Source organism: Leguminivora glycinivorella, chromosome 2 (assembly GCF_023078275.1).
Source record: "Leguminivora glycinivorella isolate SPB_JAAS2020 chromosome 2, LegGlyc_1.1, whole genome shotgun sequence".
NCBI classification, from domain to species: domain Eukaryota; kingdom Metazoa; phylum Arthropoda; class Insecta; order Lepidoptera; family Tortricidae; genus Leguminivora; species Leguminivora glycinivorella.
This window is the reverse complement of record NC_062972.1, coordinates 26,752,195-26,769,687: the sequence shown is the minus strand read 5'-3', so window position 1 is coordinate 26,769,687 and position 17,493 is coordinate 26,752,195. Positions and strand designations below refer to the sequence as shown.

The following is a 17,493-nucleotide window of genomic DNA, read 5'->3' as shown; positions in this document are numbered from 1 at the left end:
CTCGACATGGTATACGGGAACCTACACAGACGTATAAAAGAGAGAGTTCCGAGGGAAACTGTCTTGAGTTTCGATTCTCTTCTCGAAGCAGCACAGGCAGCTGAATTGCTATTGCACGACGAGCCATCCTCACGAGCTAGGAGTAAGGAGCGCATCCGGTGCAACTACTGTCGGATTGTGGGCCACACAGAGGACGTGTGCCGCAGAAAGGCAAAGGAAGCAGCGACACGTGAAGCTGGTCGAGCTGCCACGAAGACCAAACCTTCGGCGCCAGTCTCAGCCACGACGGCTACGCAAGCGCCATCTCCATCTCAGCCTATTTTTTCTTGCTACGGTTGTGGAACGCCGGGAGTAGTTCGGAGTAAATGCCCAAAGTGTGCTGAAGCTAAGAAGGTGACCAAGACAGAACGTGTGGACTTCTGCGCCACGGGTATAGCTGAAGATGACTCGATGGATATTCGTAAGAGGCCTGTGATTGGAATTGGGATAGATGACATCACGGGGACAGCTTTTCTGGATTGTGGAGCCAAAAGTAATGTGGCCTCTTATCAACTATATACCTGTCTGAAAAGGCGTGGCTACCGCATCAGTGTGGAACCTGCACGAGTGACACTGGCTGATGGCGAGGAAAAATTGCAAGAAGTTTTAAAGCTTAGATGCATGGTCAAGGTATGTGATCGTGCCGTCCCCACGAAGTTCATTGTGTTCCCCGGCAAGCGGGATACACGTACACTCCTGGGGGTACCTTTTCTTCAGGATGCGGGCATGGTTATCAATTTGCCACAGATGACTTGGCACTTTGTTGATAATCCTACAAGCGCGTACGAGTTGAAAGAAGAGGATGAGCGGGCTGCATCGGCGTACTGGTCAGACTCGGATAGAGGATACGGCATAGCGGCATCGGCAGTGACGGGAAACGCTCCAGAGACGAGATCGAGGCGTTCGTTTCTTCAACATGCTTTACCATTCGACGCCGACCTGCCGTCCGAGAACGCTACAGTACCCTATCAACTGAACCCGGTGACAGCGTATAGTTTGCCAGGAGTGCCCTCGCCGAAGAGAACGAAACCCTTGTTTGACGGGTATTCTCCGAGGTTCGTGGACAGTATGTATAAGGACGCTCAGCAAACCCTCCTGGAAGCGGAAGTCGAATTGTCACCGAATTCGCTAGCCTTATTCCCAGAACCGAGCAGGACTGGCCTCACCTTCTGAGTGAATGGGTAACCTGTAACCCATCCCAGAGTAGCCAAACACAACGGAACGCACCTACAGTCTTATGGAAGAGGGGGAGACCCAGAGACTACCCCTGTACCAGCGACCGGAAATGAACGCGGACGTGCTCCCACACTGACTACACCTCAACGTCGACTTTCCTGTCACTGCGCCGGGTCGACTGCAGTTCCAGAGGGGGAGACTGTAACGCGAACATTTACCAAAAACGTATAAACTCAGTGCAAACAAGCTTAGTTTAACCGGCCGCTACTAGATGGCGCCACCGGTACTGGTTTTCCGAGTGAACTTAGCAAGTATTTAAGTGTTCCCGTAGACTTAAAATTCTAAAACCTAGTGCAACATGTGTTAACGGGTGCCTAGAATTTTATAGTAACCATGTCAATATGTAACTCTTAGATAAAATTCGTCAAATTGTTAGTTTGGCCGTACGTCAACAGATGGCGCCACGGGTATCAATATTGTGATATTGAACCTCGATGTTTAAATATTTAAATCATGGAACACCGTTCCCGTAACTTGTATATTTTACTGAAGTAACTAGTAAATGTAAAGATTGCAAATAAGTAGTCAAACATGTAAAAAAACAAACACCAATGTTGGTACTAAGATCAACTTGTCTGTTACACACAAAGCTCAATAGATGTCGCTGTGCTGTGGCGCACAATGTTTAATTTTTATCATAATTTTCATACGATATCACTTCCTTGTCCGGCAGTTGTTGAACTCCAATGCTCAGAAAGCATTCAGATTAATTGGAGATGCCATTTTCTCTACAAAATAGTCCGACGGTTTCAAATGAATGTTTAAACATATGTCTATAAATCTTCCGGTAACTCAACAACGCTGCCGTTAAATAGTTGTTACAGATCACGAAGTAGGTATGAAAGTTATGAATGTTATGTGATGATAGTATTTACATAGGTATATGTTAATTTTAATGGAATTTCAAACTATATCGTCTAATACTGGGTTTTTGAATAGTTTATAGTTAATTTAATTAAATACATTCGCTTATTTACCTAAGTATCCATCTTTTAGTTTATCTCTAAATACCTACTTACTGGCAGAGATTTTAACAACGTCATATTGTTCATAAGCTATAAAGTACCTAAACTCAACACTCAAACTCTTCACTGCCATTACGTATTCTTATCAAGTGAAGAAGAGAAGTTCGTCTTTTCGACCAGAATAAAATGATCTCCATTTACGTATATTCTTTAAGGATCTGTAGGCCTTAAAATATAGTTTTCTGAGACTAAAATAAGGACCCAGACAGGATAATTCTTGACTTCGTCAAAAATAACTTACAATCTCGCCGCCCGGTTTGTTTCATAATATTAGACCAAGTTATAATACTGAAAACATTAGCAAGATTACGTCTTCCAGTAAAAGTAACTTTTAATAACAAAATGACTTCATGTGCCTACCTACTACACGTTCTATAGATACCTACGAGTAGAAATAGTTGCCGCCGAGTCAATCAACAGTTATTTGTTTTACAATAGTGCGAAGTTGTTGTTTGACCGCACCTGTCAATATCCGAGTAGTAAGCGAAAGATTTTAATATTGCACCGCGAGTCTAGCGAGCGGTTCGAGAAGTGGCCTCTCTCACCATCTGATCCTGGGCCTATATCTCATCCTCAGCTATATGACTTGCGAGAATCCAACTTGTACAGTCAACCAATTAGAATCCTAGGCCACTGTCTGTCGTATTGACACTGTGCTTTATTTGCTATAGAAGTCAGTTTGACTTTTACTGTGAAAGGGTTCTTTCTACAGTAGCCTAGGATTCAGATTGGTTGACTGTACATACCTTACTGATGACCTCTCAGATGTGGTATATTACCCTCCAGCATCTTATGAAAATCTACTATGAGGTCATAGTTGTGTCACTTGATTTGCCTCCACGCTCTCTACGTTCCTTCAGGGTTGGTTTAGCTTATTCGCATCGTGTAGATTTAGATTTAGATTTCTTTATTTCATGATAAAAATTACACTATAAATTTGTTACATGCCAAAGTTATGTTTATCTTCTCATCATGATCGTCGAAAATTACATTATAAATTGAAAATAATAAAATGAATATTTTCTCCCAATAAGGATCGTAACGTCATTTACAAATAGAAATACACAAAACACAATAAAATTAAGAAATGAAATAAAATCCGAAGTCAGTGTAATCAAATGCATAATGTATAGAGTGTGGCTAATGAAGTCAGTGGCGGGAAATTAATCTATAAAGTGTGACCAGCCCTAGTATTTTTTGAATTTCCCGCCAAGGTATATTTCATTAGCCACACTCTACCTTCGATTCGAATTGGCCTGTAGAACTAGCTGTCAATTAAGGGGTCGTAGTCGCCTGTCGCGTGTTTTCTCATTTCGAGTAATAAATTAGGTACTCAATCGTAAGCTACTCATCATATAGACAAATATAGTATATTGGAAAATGTGGATATAGACATGGTCTGAAATTCTCAGTCTTCAAATATGGTTTTCTCTCCAGTTCCAAAAATGGCATTCCTGCGTTTTTTTTAATGTATTTTGTACTAGATACCCTACTCGTACTTAAGTAGGTACTTTATAACCTTCTTCAATTCAAAAATACATATATAAAGAGCATTTTTGAATATCTCTTAAAAATATAATTTAAAAAAAATCATTTTTGAATATCATAAACGCTTCACAAGGGACCTCTGATGTTGCGAATTTTCTGCAATATCACAGGCCACTAATTTGACATCCATTGTTCAACGAAATACGTGTCAACCTACAAGAAGAACCCCTTAGGCTGTTTGAAGACAATGCCTTGGACTCATTAAAAAAAAATGAGTTTGCTTTTAACTTGGTAGCTATTCATGCTTAAAATCTTTCAGTCTAATATTTCAAAGCAATTTTTATATTTAGATACGTTATATCTCATAGTTACTTACTTAAAACTTATATCTAGAATAAATACATCAATGAAACGTACCAAATTGAAGCGTAATCCTAAAACAAGTCTACTCAAACACTGGCTAAAAAATATTAAAAAACAAACGCGCAACCACAAAGGTTTAATTCAAATGTTTTTAATTTATATTTTTTTAAATTTGGCACGGGATCCGCGCGCGACGATCGCCGGGCTGTGCGGTACTGCCGAAATGGCGGGAAACCAGACATGCGCTTTGGGAAATCGATGGGCACGAGCTGTCAGGCTTGTTTGAGTTCCCAGCCGTTTAAGCTATCCCGACTAACCTGATTTTATTATTTATAAATCGGAAATCTACTAAATTATATGTAGAGAGCGAAATGCATCATCATTCAGGATTGCGTGCACTGTGGAGTGTTGACTGTTGACCGAGGCGAATAAAAGTGGAAACAATTACAAAGTTTGACTAACTCAGAAAAACTAATGGATAATTGAAATAAATAATGGCATTATTTGGCAAACTTTTAAAGCAGGCTCTACTAATATAATATATACGTGATAACTAGATAAATAATTTTAGAAAGTAATGAAATATGACTTTTACGCTTATCATTATTATCACGATTGACGATAAATTTACATGGTGTTCTAAAAATATACACTAACAAGTAACAGGTAGGAGTTATAGAACAACAGATTTCTTACACTAAGTCCTTCATGTCTTCATCGGTACATTCCGATACCTGGAGATGCTCTATCACTTACTTTCATCTTTCTGGGGCCTCCTGTATAACGCTTCCTTGCAATTATGAACCATAACTCAGCCTACAGTAATTTTACGTGATTCACCCCGTCTCTATAAACCTTCATAACTCCGTCAAGGAAACAAAACTCATTAAATTCCCCTTTTTCATCCAGCCCACTTTCTTCCGCCACGTTAAAAAAGGGAATAACTACCATTACTTTTTGAACTACTTACGTTCGTATCCAGGGAAGGGCAACCCGTGGCAACCACTTACACTAATGAGTTGACAACCGGTAGTTTACGACTCCTGGATCACGCAAGCTCCTGTAGGATAAGGAAATGCATTAAGGCTGGGTAAAAATCCTTGCCCATCCCTGACAATAAATTTAAGGACTTGGTTTATTAAAAAATGAAATGAAATGGTTTGTGGTTTTCGTATTTTGCATTCTTTACCGCAGCGAAAGTGGGTCTACCTACGGTTACACTCGATTTGCTTTTTGTATGTGATGTTCTCCTCTACAGCTCGCAATTCTCAACCGATTTTCGTGAAATTTTGTAATCAGATTCTATAATGAAGTATTTTGTTGTTGAGTAAGTTTTTGAAAATTTTCCAAAATGTGGAAATCGTCATGGTAAGCGATCACTGCCGCCCATGGACACCCGAAACACCAGAAGTGTTGGAGGTGCGTTGCCGGCCTTTAAGATGGGTGTAATTTTTTACTTCTGCGTTATCTAAGCATAGGTTTACAGCTCACATAGCCATTAGTTTATAAATTTTACTTAGATATCCAACAGGTAACTACATAATATTATAACCAGAGACCGAGACCGAGAGAATAGTTATTTGTTATACAAGGGGGCAAAGTTGTATTTTAACGCCGAGTGTGGAATTGAAAAACGAGCAAGTAAAAGGATTCTATAGTTGAACCACGAGCGAAGCGAGTGGTTCGAGAATAGAATCCTGAACTTGCGAGTTTTTTAATACACGAGAAGTAAAATACATTTGCACCCGAGTGTGACACAAAACTTTTCCCCACACTACAGCGAGGAAACTACAACGCAAAAAATGCGTTTATCACTGTTTCCAGTAGTTCCACAGGTGGTAAATCATCTTTATTACTAGATTCACCTACTTTTATCAATTTTAATTTGACGTTATTCAAGGTCAAATTACTTTACCCACTAGTGGATAAAATGCGTTTTTACCCGCTGGTATTAATGGACAAAACACGTGTTTCCGAGTTAGTGAGGGGAAAAAAAATTTAATTTATTTGACTTGGCGGGAAGGTTAAGGTTAAAATAAATAAAATACTTGAAATATTTAAATCGATATTTATATATTTATTGTAATGCATACGGTAGCTCACAGCGACTACGAATCTAATGGAAGATATTACGTACACATATGTAGGCTCCGCTGCGTTTGTTGATTAGGGACTCCATTCTGCGACCAATATTTGAATGCATTCGTTTCATTTTATATGCATTACAGTGTTCTCAAACAATTTAATTCATTTTCACGATGTGTTCCGAATAGAGCTCCTGACTTTCTTGACAATCTTGTGGAATTTGTAAGAATTTGAGGTACTAGAGCTTGTAGAGCAAGTTCTTACAGTTCAATTTTCTTCACCCAATTTATAACAAAACTAAAACTAAATACACCTTTCTTTCATTGCAATATTCCCTTTATAGGCCTTCAGATCTATTTTATTACGAGAGCGATATTTCGTAAAATTACACGAGCACCTATCCATCCCCAGAAACCACTTATTATTACACAAATTGAATGTTACACGAATGCAACATACAACCTTTCTGTTCTTTTTGTTGTATCCGTTTTTTTGTAGTACAAGAAAGTGTGTTGCCAACCAATTGGAGCCCTAGGCCACTCTACAACCATGTCAAAATGACAAGCAGTAAGAGATTTCTTACACTCTGATTTATAACCTCACTCTGACATAGTTCTACAATGGCCTAGGTTTCCAATTGGTTGTCTGTACTTACAACCAGCCCTATTTTTTTAAAAAATAAAAATAGTTCTCACTTGTCACTTTTAACAGTGAATCCATACTAATATTATAAATGGGAAAGTGTGTGTGTCTGTTTATTTGTCCGTCTTTCACGGCAAAACGGAGCGACGAATTGACATGATTTTTTTTAAGTGGAGGTACTTGAAGGGATGGAGAGTGACATAGGCTATTTTTTGTCCCTTTCTAACGCGAGCAAAGCCGCGGGCAAAAGCTAGTATTAATATAATGGAACAAACGCAGCGCAGCCTAAAACAATAATTTAATTATAATATCCTACGAGTATGTCGTGAATACAACAGGTAGGGGGCTCACAACGAAGATGGCTCACGGGCCGCTCTAGACACTAGTTCTCCTACCGCCTTGTGCTAGAACATACAAACATAACTAAGTAAATTGTATTTTCAATATGATTGAAATAAGAGTTTTTAATTATTTTACTTGACTTATATTAACGGGGATATAGACCTCGAGGCGTCACGAGTTACAATGACCTGTGACCTTGATGCATACAGTAACATATCAAAGGTTCTTAGATTTGAAGGTGGAATTTATGAAAAAGGCGTAGCCGATGTGAATATTTAAACCCTAACATTAGGATAGGACATTGTTTACAAAACTTTATTTACAATGGCAGAACAGAAGCAGTCACACCTCTTATAATGCATCGATCTTATGTCCATAATACTGTCTATATAGGTTTACTTGAAACAAGTTAAGAACATGCATGCATGAAGAGTGAACAGGCATCTTCTGGGCGAGCTCACTCCATCGTAGGCCACGTCTTTGCCTTTGGCTAGTCTGTGGCCAAGAGTAAGCCCATTTATAATAAAAAAAACTAAAAGTAGCATGAAAAAACACACATTATAATGTTGAAAACTAGTATCGTAGAAGCGGTGTGAGACATACATAAAGAGGACTACATTATACACATTGGCACTCCAATTCAAGTCGGTGGGTACTTGCGAGCCATCTTCATTGATCGCTTTCACATTTCGCTATTTTACTTCTTTCCGATCTATTTTACATTGAGAATTATCTTGCCTATAGGAAATCATTGTATACATTTGTTCTATTTCATTATAATGGTCTATGATAATGTATCTATATATTTTGCAACCACACTTAACATTTTGTTTACGAATGTTGAAAATAACACTTAGCTTACCCCTAACGCTATATTACACCTCTCAATACCAACAGATCATTCGGGCTACGTTATACTATCTATATTATGTGATAAACAGATTTACATGTACAAATAAATAGTGAGTCACTATAAAACACTTATAGTTTTACCTAAAACTAAGTATTAATTTACCTATGAAATAATATCATTAATATTCAATTAAATCTATTTTTAATAATAACAACTGCGGAAAGAAATAATGAAATAGCGTTAATACTAAAATTTCGATTACATTTTTATACTGTTAGCTACACAGAGTAAAATCGCGTAAATTTTTACAATACGTGTTTTGCAAGCACTTAGAAAAACGCTCGTTTTTTTAAACGTTAGCCAACATAGTGTCTCTACGAAAATGCTTCTTGTTATTCAGTAGACAAGAGTAAAAATCGAATAACAACGTCACTATTCAAAATTACACAACAGTAAATGAAATTACCCTGTTTAGAAACATTGTATATCTTAAAAATTGTGTCCTCAGCCTTTTTCAATGATATCATTTTGTTTTTAATATTTTCATAGAGGTTTGACAGAGAATATTCATCTGCATGTTAAAAATTGAAAAATAAACTAACACAATACGCCAGCCTTGCTCAAAATACTGATTATATATAATAAAACTAAAAATATTGCTGATAAAATGTCATAAATCATTACTCACAGTTCCAACCATGCGACTAAGTCACGTGTGACAAAATCCATAGGTATATTTCTAAAGAATACTGTGAGGAAAGGCAGATTCTCTCACACTCTCTTGCCTTTGATAGCCATTTATGTTAGTCCCTGTGTTTGGCTGATGATCACAGAATAATTTAAACACTTACTTTGCTCACCTTCATGAGCTAAAGAGACCACAGGGAGACACGATAATTTTTAAAACATTCTGTCAAATGTGAAGTAATGATTTTTGGCAACGAATTCAACGGTCAACCATTTTGACGAGCATTACAGACAACTATTATCTGTCAAAAGTTCACTAATTCGCTAAGGGGACTCTATTCAATACAGGGTTTTGAAACGTAAGTCAAATCAAAGTGTTTCTAGGAGAGTTTCGGGCAACGCTAGACGGATGTCCGAACCTTAATACTAGGATTGGAATTTAATATTTGGACAAATTATGTTCTTATGTCAGATACATTTAAAAGATTATGTTATTTTGACGAAATAATGTAGACAGAGTCTTTTGACTTCCAAATATTCTCAATGATTTCCAATTTCTCTGGGGGTTTTGCACATGAACCGTCAAAATACGAGAAAAGCTTTAAATCGTCTACATTATTCGACAAAATTACCACATTAAAATACTAGGTGAATCATTATTCGAGATAGTTAAATACTGTATAGGAAATAAAATGTCATATTGGAGTAAAAGAAATGCAAAGTTTGAATGCGTGCGCATCCTACAGATCATTAAGTTTATAATTAATAGGAAATAATTTTGGTAAACATTACACTACTCTTACAACTACGTAATATCTTATTAATTATTTCGCTTTTCAAATTTTAGTCAAAGCTTTTAATTATTTTCATTGTTTTTAAAATTTCATTAGAACGATATTTTGAGGCAGCGTATTCATTAAAATACTGTCGTGTCTTCATTAATATTTCAAATATACAAATTCTAAATCCATATGGGACATGTTAATTATGGGCATTTTCAGAATTTGGGACCCCCCAATTAGCGTAAGTTGTTAACAAAAATTACCTCACTGTCAATGAAAATGAAAAAATGAAAATGAAATATTTATTTTTCAAGTAGGCATATTACAATGCGCATATGAACGTCAAATAAAGCTATAAATAAAGCTACGTCAGTTTTGTGACGCTAATTAAGAATGCAATTTCAATGAAAATATTGTTTTTGTATTAATTACATTAACTTTAAGCAATAATCTACATTCAGAAAGTGAAAAAAGTAAATTTTTAGACAGATTTTATGCTTAATTTTCGTCACAAAACTGAGTTAATTTTTGTTAACAACTTTGGACCTAAATTCTGAAAATGCCCTTAAATTTAAACCTTTACTTCATTCTATTTCCTTATAAAATCACTTAAAGTAGAAACTAGTTCTCAATATTTATAACGAGAACATAAACGAATCTACCAACTCAATAGAGTAATTTTTACTTCAAGATTATTTTTAAATAATACTTACTAATTTTATAAACGTCAAAAGTGGAAGATTGTTCTAAGAGCCCTATGCCCCTAATGAGAGATAACAGGATCATATTATCATCATCAACTTCGTAATACCTTTGAGGGAAAAATGAATCTACAAAACATACATGAAAACACTGCCTCCATGTTTCGCTCTAAAGAATTACCTTTATATATTAATTTTAATAATTTAATACGCGTTTTGGAGTGTCGATGGCAACGCAATGGTGGGTCTCGACTAACATTAATTTAGGTATAATATCAATTACAGAATTATTCAATATACACATACTCTAGGACTCGACACAGCCTGTCTTCCTTCAGACGTAGATTCCGAATAGGGTTACATTAAAACATCATTTCTAATTCGGTATTTCACCATGCGAACAGTTAAAACCCAACTTATCATACTACTTTAAAAATATACATTAGTATTTTAAAATTAATAAAAGTTTTTGGCATTTGATCGATAACACGATTTACAACGTATGTACAAGACGACATATGTCTTTAATCTTTATATTAAAAAGAACTTATACATGTCTTAAGTTATGTAATTAATTTCATTGCTGTTTCGTTTGCAATGTATTATAAAGACATTCCCCTTTATCCATAAACGTTCACTAAAGTTATCAAGCTGATAAAGTTCGTTTGTCCCTTTCTATCACACCAATACGTCGGAAAGTGACAAACGAATTTTATCGGCTTGATAACTTTAGCGGACGTTTATGAATAAGGGGTTTATATATAACATCACGCACTGAAGTACAGTCAGCCTCAAACGCGTTGAGTTACATCAGACATCTACACACAAACAAGAACATAAATATCTGATGCTTTTCTCCCCGTCCTAAGTCGGGGCAGGTCGCTAGTGAGCATTTAAAAGCGTGTTCAGATATTTTTGTTCGCGTAAGTTTGTAGATGTAACTGAACGCGACAGTAACTTATTATTTTAGCGATTTGTCGCAACAAATTTGTGATGGGTTAAATATCGTCAGTAGGGATTTTGAAAAATTTGTATACTTACTTTAAGTAGCAGTCTGAGATAAGAGATTTTTTCTAAGTATGAGATTATAACCACCACATTTGATTTCTATAAATTATGCGATAAGTCGCTAAAACAACTAGTTACGGAGGCTATCCAAATACACCTGAGATATTCTGAAATGCGTTCAAATACAGAAAGAGATTATTCTGAAAATTATCAACTACTATTTCTTCTAATACTGAAGAAGTTTGGAGTTACATTGTATGAGATAGCTGTCACGAAATATTTTACCTCCACTAGTTATAAGGAATAAATTATGTTGTCTCTTATAGATAAACTCACAAGAGCTAACAGGAATGGAACGAATGAGTGAATGATGAATGATCAGCGTGCTTAGCCGAATGTACAAACGCTCACGAAACGAAACGCTCGTAGATATCTATCTCTATCGTTCGTATTGGCGCGACAGAGCTAGACTACTTTTCGCGGCGTTTCGTTTTCTTTTCGCGGCGTTTCGTTTTCGTTTCGCGGCGTAGAAATTCCATTCGGCTACGGGGCCTGAGATCGGATCATCGGACAACTGGGCGTCATTCTAACAACATAACGTTCATTATTCCGAAAACGTCATTCAAATGACGCCCAACTGTCCGATCTCTGATGATAATACCTATGTGTATAACAGATTAACCAATTAAATTATAATTTATTTATTTATACGTATGGCGCATTTACATAACTTTCAAACAATATGTAGCTAGAATTATAAGTCCACATTCAGGGTCCCAAGCCACGAGATTGCGTCAGGTGTTAATTTAAACAGGTCTTCCGGAGGGCCTTATGCAGAATAAATATCAATGGTTTGGCTTTTCGCAGACAGAGCCTACCCCATTTTGGCGAGTGGCTTTCGACAGTTACGACTGAATATCAATGGGTGTCACTCACACAATAAGAGTGTCGTTCATTCCATTCGTGCAACTTTTGTGAATCAATCTGTAGATGGCGTTATACTGTTGACTCTGTAAAATCAATGAGAATTAAATTCACTGCAATACAGTGCGAGAGATGATGTCATAATTTAGAGAGGAAAGGTAAAACTCTACGTAAATCGTTTACGAAATGTTTTAGGCCAGAGAAATAGATTTCTCGTTCGTATTTATAGTTTAAATATAAAATGACTACATTTTTATTCGAGAACATGTTGATAAAAGACGAGCTGAAATGCTCTGTTAATAGTAAAAGTCTCATTTTATTATATTATATTTTATAGGGCCATTTAGACAGCGCTAAATCTCGTATACGATTGTCGAATTATTAGTAGAAATTCAGTCGTATTGTATTGAAACTGTTGCGAGTTCTAGCATTGCCTAAATGACCCCTAGAAGTATTTTTTCCATACTGACTCTCATCTTAAACAATAAGACGTCTGTTGAAAGTAGCAGTTAATGCCAATATAGTGCATGTGCACTTGGTTTTTATGAAATGACAGCGTATATTTCTACCCATACAATCTTAATAAAGAAAGTTATGCTTCTTTGTTTGTGAAACATAATGCAGTGATAAAAACGAGTGACATTTGTGATGCGTGGATGTCATGATCTAAAATCAAAAAGTTTTAACTAAAGTGATGTATTTAGTGATCTCAATGTTACTGGTCTAAAATTACGTTTCGACTACTATTTTTGAGTTCGAATCATTTTATCAAACATTGCCCAGCAACCGTAGGATGTTTCATTTAATTTCTACTTGCTCTTCTATAGGTATGTGAAAAATACTGAAGCATTTTCAATAAATGATGTGTACTAACACATTATTTACCAACCAGCTCTTCGATCGTCCCTTCCGACACTCATGCACATGTTACAGTCTTCGCAACTGCATGGTTTTCTGAGACCGGTACCGGCGTCCTTCGCAGGAGCTAAAGCTTCGACCCAATCGCAGATTAGACCGCGAACACTGAGACCACCTCGCGATAAGGTAACGAAGAATACTAGGGAAGAAATTAAAAGAATTCGTGCACCTTGCGAAATACCGAGAACGCTGTTCATTTGTTCGTCTTCACCGTCACGTAGCTCGGCTCCTCGCCCTCGCGCTCGCGTTCGCGCTCGCGGCCGTCGCGCGCGCGCAGCAGCAGCGGCAGCCGCCGGTCCTGCACAAACAAAACGAATGGAAATACTTTTTCACCACACCAACTAATAAAGGCTTACTTTGCTATTCGATAACAGATAGCAAAATTGCATTTTATTCACAAGAGTGCAAACTAATTTCATACAAACTTTAACTTGATGTCTTAAGCTGGCTTGTAGAATTTACCTATAAATTATGATTTTGAATCATAAAAATCTAATAAATTTGTGGATTTGATCGTTCGTGTTGGTGTGGTGAAAAATGTTTCACTCGGTGGCAAAGTTTGTTTAACCTTCGTGCCTTGAAACCCCCGCAACGCTCAAATTTCCACTTTTTGGAATCTTTCGCTAGCTCGGGTATCAATATTGGCACGTGCGGTTAAACCACAACTGTAAAACAAATAACTATTAATAATCAAACATCTACATTGGGTCACCATTCCACAGGCATTAATATAATTATATTAGGCTTTGGAGGATGAATGCCATAGTGACGGCCAGGCTTTTCAGTGATAGATCATGGCCGTTTACGTCATGAGCACAGCTCGTGACAACGGACTGTTACTCTGAGGATCTTCTGAATGGACGCCTCCTTAATCTCGATGGATCGCAGACTGAAAAAGTCCAACGTCATCATGAACCTTGTAGGAATGCCCAAAGAATATTGAGTTGTAGCCCCACATGCCAGTTGGTTTGGTAATCTAAAATTGGTGAACAGCTTATTCTTAAATGAACACTTACCGGTGGCTTGACAACGGACGCGTATATGGGCGGCGGCTGAATGGAGGCCGCGTCTCATGTTTGCAGAGCCGTGTTTATCTCGCGGTGGATCGTCGACTGAAAGGAACAAATTAAAATATTAATACTTTTTATTTTTTTAACAAGCACAAAAGTCTGCAATCGATGCCCTAGGCTTACAATAAATTTAAAAGTGAAAAATGACTGCCTTCAGTGATATTGAACTCACTATCCATATCCATAGATCCCATTGACCGACTATGGATGAGGCCTTGGTAGATTTGATGGCCGAGCGCTGGAGTATCCATCCAGTGAGTTGAACTCGCTCCTCCCGTATGCCCTCAACTAATCTGAGGAAAGCTATGCCTGCCATTAGGGAGAGCGCAGTGAGTTCGTTACCGTTTTACTACGAGAGCTGTCCTGGGCTAAGGCTCCAGGTGTCATGGTAATTTGTCTAACATACCAGGTTCCTCGAGTTGGCGGGCCTGCTAGTCGTTGAGCGCCTGGATGACCTGCTGTTGTCCATCCTACGCGTCAAGGGCAAGCTCCAGCTGGATCTGAGCTAGGTGTAGTCTAGTGGCTGTAGATGTAGGGTATCAATTGTTTGTAACATACCAGTTCCTCGAGTCGGCGGGCCAGCTGGTATTTCGGCGCCCGGGTGACCGGCCGCAGTCCGTTCTACGCAGCGCAGGCAAGTTCCAGCTGGCTCTGAGCTAGTTATCCCTGGCTAAGGCTCCAGGTGTAGTCTAGTGGCTGCAGGGTATGAATTGTTTGTAACATACCAGTTCCTCGAGCTGGCGGGCCAGCTGGTCGTTGAGCGCCTGGATGACCTGCCGCTGTCCGTCCTGCGCGGCGAGGGCGAGCTCCAGCTGACTTTGGGCTAATTTCGCTTCGGCATCCTGAAACATTAATTCAATTAATGTAATTAGATGAAACATATGCAGTTCTGGTGGGCCATTATGGTCGCGCGATAAGTGATAAAACATCGGGCCGTCCCTATCGCACTTACAAATAGTGCGGAAATTAGAATAATTGATAGAAGAAGTAACTTAGCTAAGACATACTTTATCATTTCCACCTTTCTCAGTATGTACAGTATGTACTGTATGTGCCAGTAGGCCTAGCACATGATGGCCGCGAATATGTCGCCGTGAGATAGATGACACGTCTTCTTCTAACTGTATTAATGACACAAGGACGGGTAGTCTATCTCGCGGCGACATACTCTAGCGCCAATCATGTGCTAACCCTGCTGGATTCGATACCACTACCTCCGGCTGTTCAGGAATAGGATACAATGCCGAATAAGATAGGGCGTTATCGGATAAGTATCTTATTGCTGCTCCATGCGCTGATGCAACTCAGCTTACGAGTGGAACCTTCGATTTCGTAGGGTTGCATTTAACTGAGCTAAGGAAGCCTTTGACAGAACCATACCTGTTCACTCTTCCGTGACTTGGTGAACTGTGCTAGCTCCTCGTTCTTCTGGGCCAGCTCAGCTTCAAGCTGTGCTACGCGCTGCCGCAGCTGTTCGGCTTCGCTCGCATCATTGCCTGGAAGGAATTTAATCATCATAATAAATTTAAAATCAGGAATTATATTTTGTCTTTAATGTTATAAAGAATTCTATGCTCGACACCCAGATTTTGTTTAGGGAATTTAAAATTGGAGCGCGTTAATAGATCAACCGTTCAGATTATGTATGTCATTGGTCCTCTCTGTTAGTTGCCTTTCAAGTTGTGTTTTCCAGTATGATGTCTACAAGAGCACCTTTCTGCTTTAACCCTATTGGACTATATGGACACCAGCACACACCGTACAGTACCGGTGCAGCTACCTCTTGCGTCGGCGAAGTCTTACAGAAGGCGGTCTAGGGACTTTGGAACTCACCTTTCCCCACAAAGTGTCTGGCGCGGGCCACCTCCTCCCGGTACCGGTGCAGCTGTCTCGTTCACTCGTTCACGTTGGCAGTGCTCTGCACGCGGCTGTCAGCAGTTTGGTGCTCACCTTTCCCCGCAGTGTCTGGCGCAGGCCACCTCCTTCCGGTACCGGTGCAGCTGTCTCTTTCACTCGTTCACGTTGGCAGTGCTCTGCACGCGGCTGTCAGCAGTTTGGTGCTCACCTTTCCCCGCAGTGTCTGGCGCGGGCCACCTCCTTCCGGTACCGGTGCAGCTGTCTCTTTCACTCGTTCACGTTGGCAGTGCTCTGCACGCGGCTGTCAGCAGTTTGGTGCTCACCTTTCCCCGCAGTGTCTGGCGCAGGCCACCTCCTTCCGGTACCGATGCAGCTGTCTCTTTCACTCGTTCACGTTGGCAGTGCTCTGCACGCGGCTGTCAGCAGTTTGGTGCTCACCTTTCCCCGCAGTGTCTGGCGCGGGCCACCTCCTTCCGGTACCGGTGCAGCTGTCTCTTTCACTCGTTCACGTTGGCAGTGCTCTGCACGCGGCTGTCAGCAGTTTGGTGCTCACCTTTCCCCGCAGTGTCTGGCGCGGGCCACCTCCTCCCGGTACCGGTGCAGCTGTCTCTTTCACTCGTTCACGATGGCGATGCTCTGCACGCGGCTGTCAGCAGGATGGTGCTCACCTTTCCCCGCAAAGTGTCTGGCGCGGGCCACTTCCTCCCGGTACTGGTGCAGCTGTCTCTTCCACTCGTCCACATTGGCGGTGCTCTCCTGCAGCGCCGCTGTCAGGCGGAGGTTGTTGCTTTTCAGCGTTGCCAGCTCGACCTCCCATTTTTTGGCGTTCGCTGAGCTGTGGACAAGGAATACCATCATTAATAATTACGAACTAGCTAATGGTAAAGGTACTAATCAACGTGCCACAAACACACCAGATGGATGGAACAAAATAGCCCTTTGCAAGTAAAGCTTCTGGATTATGAGCTAAGCCCCAGCATCAGTTTTGTCTTAGCTCGCCCGAGACAGAACGACAAAATCTCAATCGTTTGGATCTATTCAGATATGAGATAGAATTCACATTCCGTTTACAAAAAAAAAACTGGTTTAAAATTAAAATCCATGACTACTGATTCAATCAGACTTTCAATCGCCCCTAGTTACATAAACACGCAGGCATCTCGGAAGCTTCATGCGTTTCGCTAATAAAACATAAGCCTATAGCAGTTAAGATATATGCAAGATCTATTTCATCGATTGAGCCATACCAGATCATTACTAGCTACCATCTTAGTGGGCCATTTTGTTAAGATTTTGACGTCAACGCGTTAAGAATAGAGTTGAAACTTGTATTGACAAGTAAGGGAAGTAAGAGTTTTGAGAAGTAACTGGGAAGATTAGAGATCTCGGTGATCCGCACTGGTTGGTCTGCACGTTACGAGCCACCAATTATGCGAACAGCGGCATCATAACTTTGTGTAATTGGAAATATTG

General features: G+C 39.4%; 1 protein-coding gene across 1 annotated transcript in view; it reads right to left on the bottom strand.

The window, feature by feature from the left end:
* Positions 1 to 12,147: 12,147 nt before the first annotated feature.
* LOC125239150 (homer protein homolog 2) overlaps positions 12,148 to 17,493 on the bottom strand; it is a 38,272-nt gene continuing 32,926 nt past the window's right edge. Inside the window, exons 7-11 of the mRNA XM_048146657.1 lie at positions 16,689 to 16,855; positions 15,544 to 15,659; positions 14,889 to 15,005; positions 14,110 to 14,205; positions 12,148 to 13,391 (exon numbers count right to left, since the gene is read on the bottom strand). Of these exons, the coding sequence (XP_048002614.1) occupies positions 14,164 to 14,205; positions 14,889 to 15,005; positions 15,544 to 15,659; positions 16,689 to 16,855 (442 nt within the window). The 3' untranslated portion in view covers positions 12,148 to 13,391; positions 14,110 to 14,163. The remainder of the gene's footprint in view (positions 13,392 to 14,109; positions 14,206 to 14,888; positions 15,006 to 15,543; positions 15,660 to 16,688; positions 16,856 to 17,493) is intronic.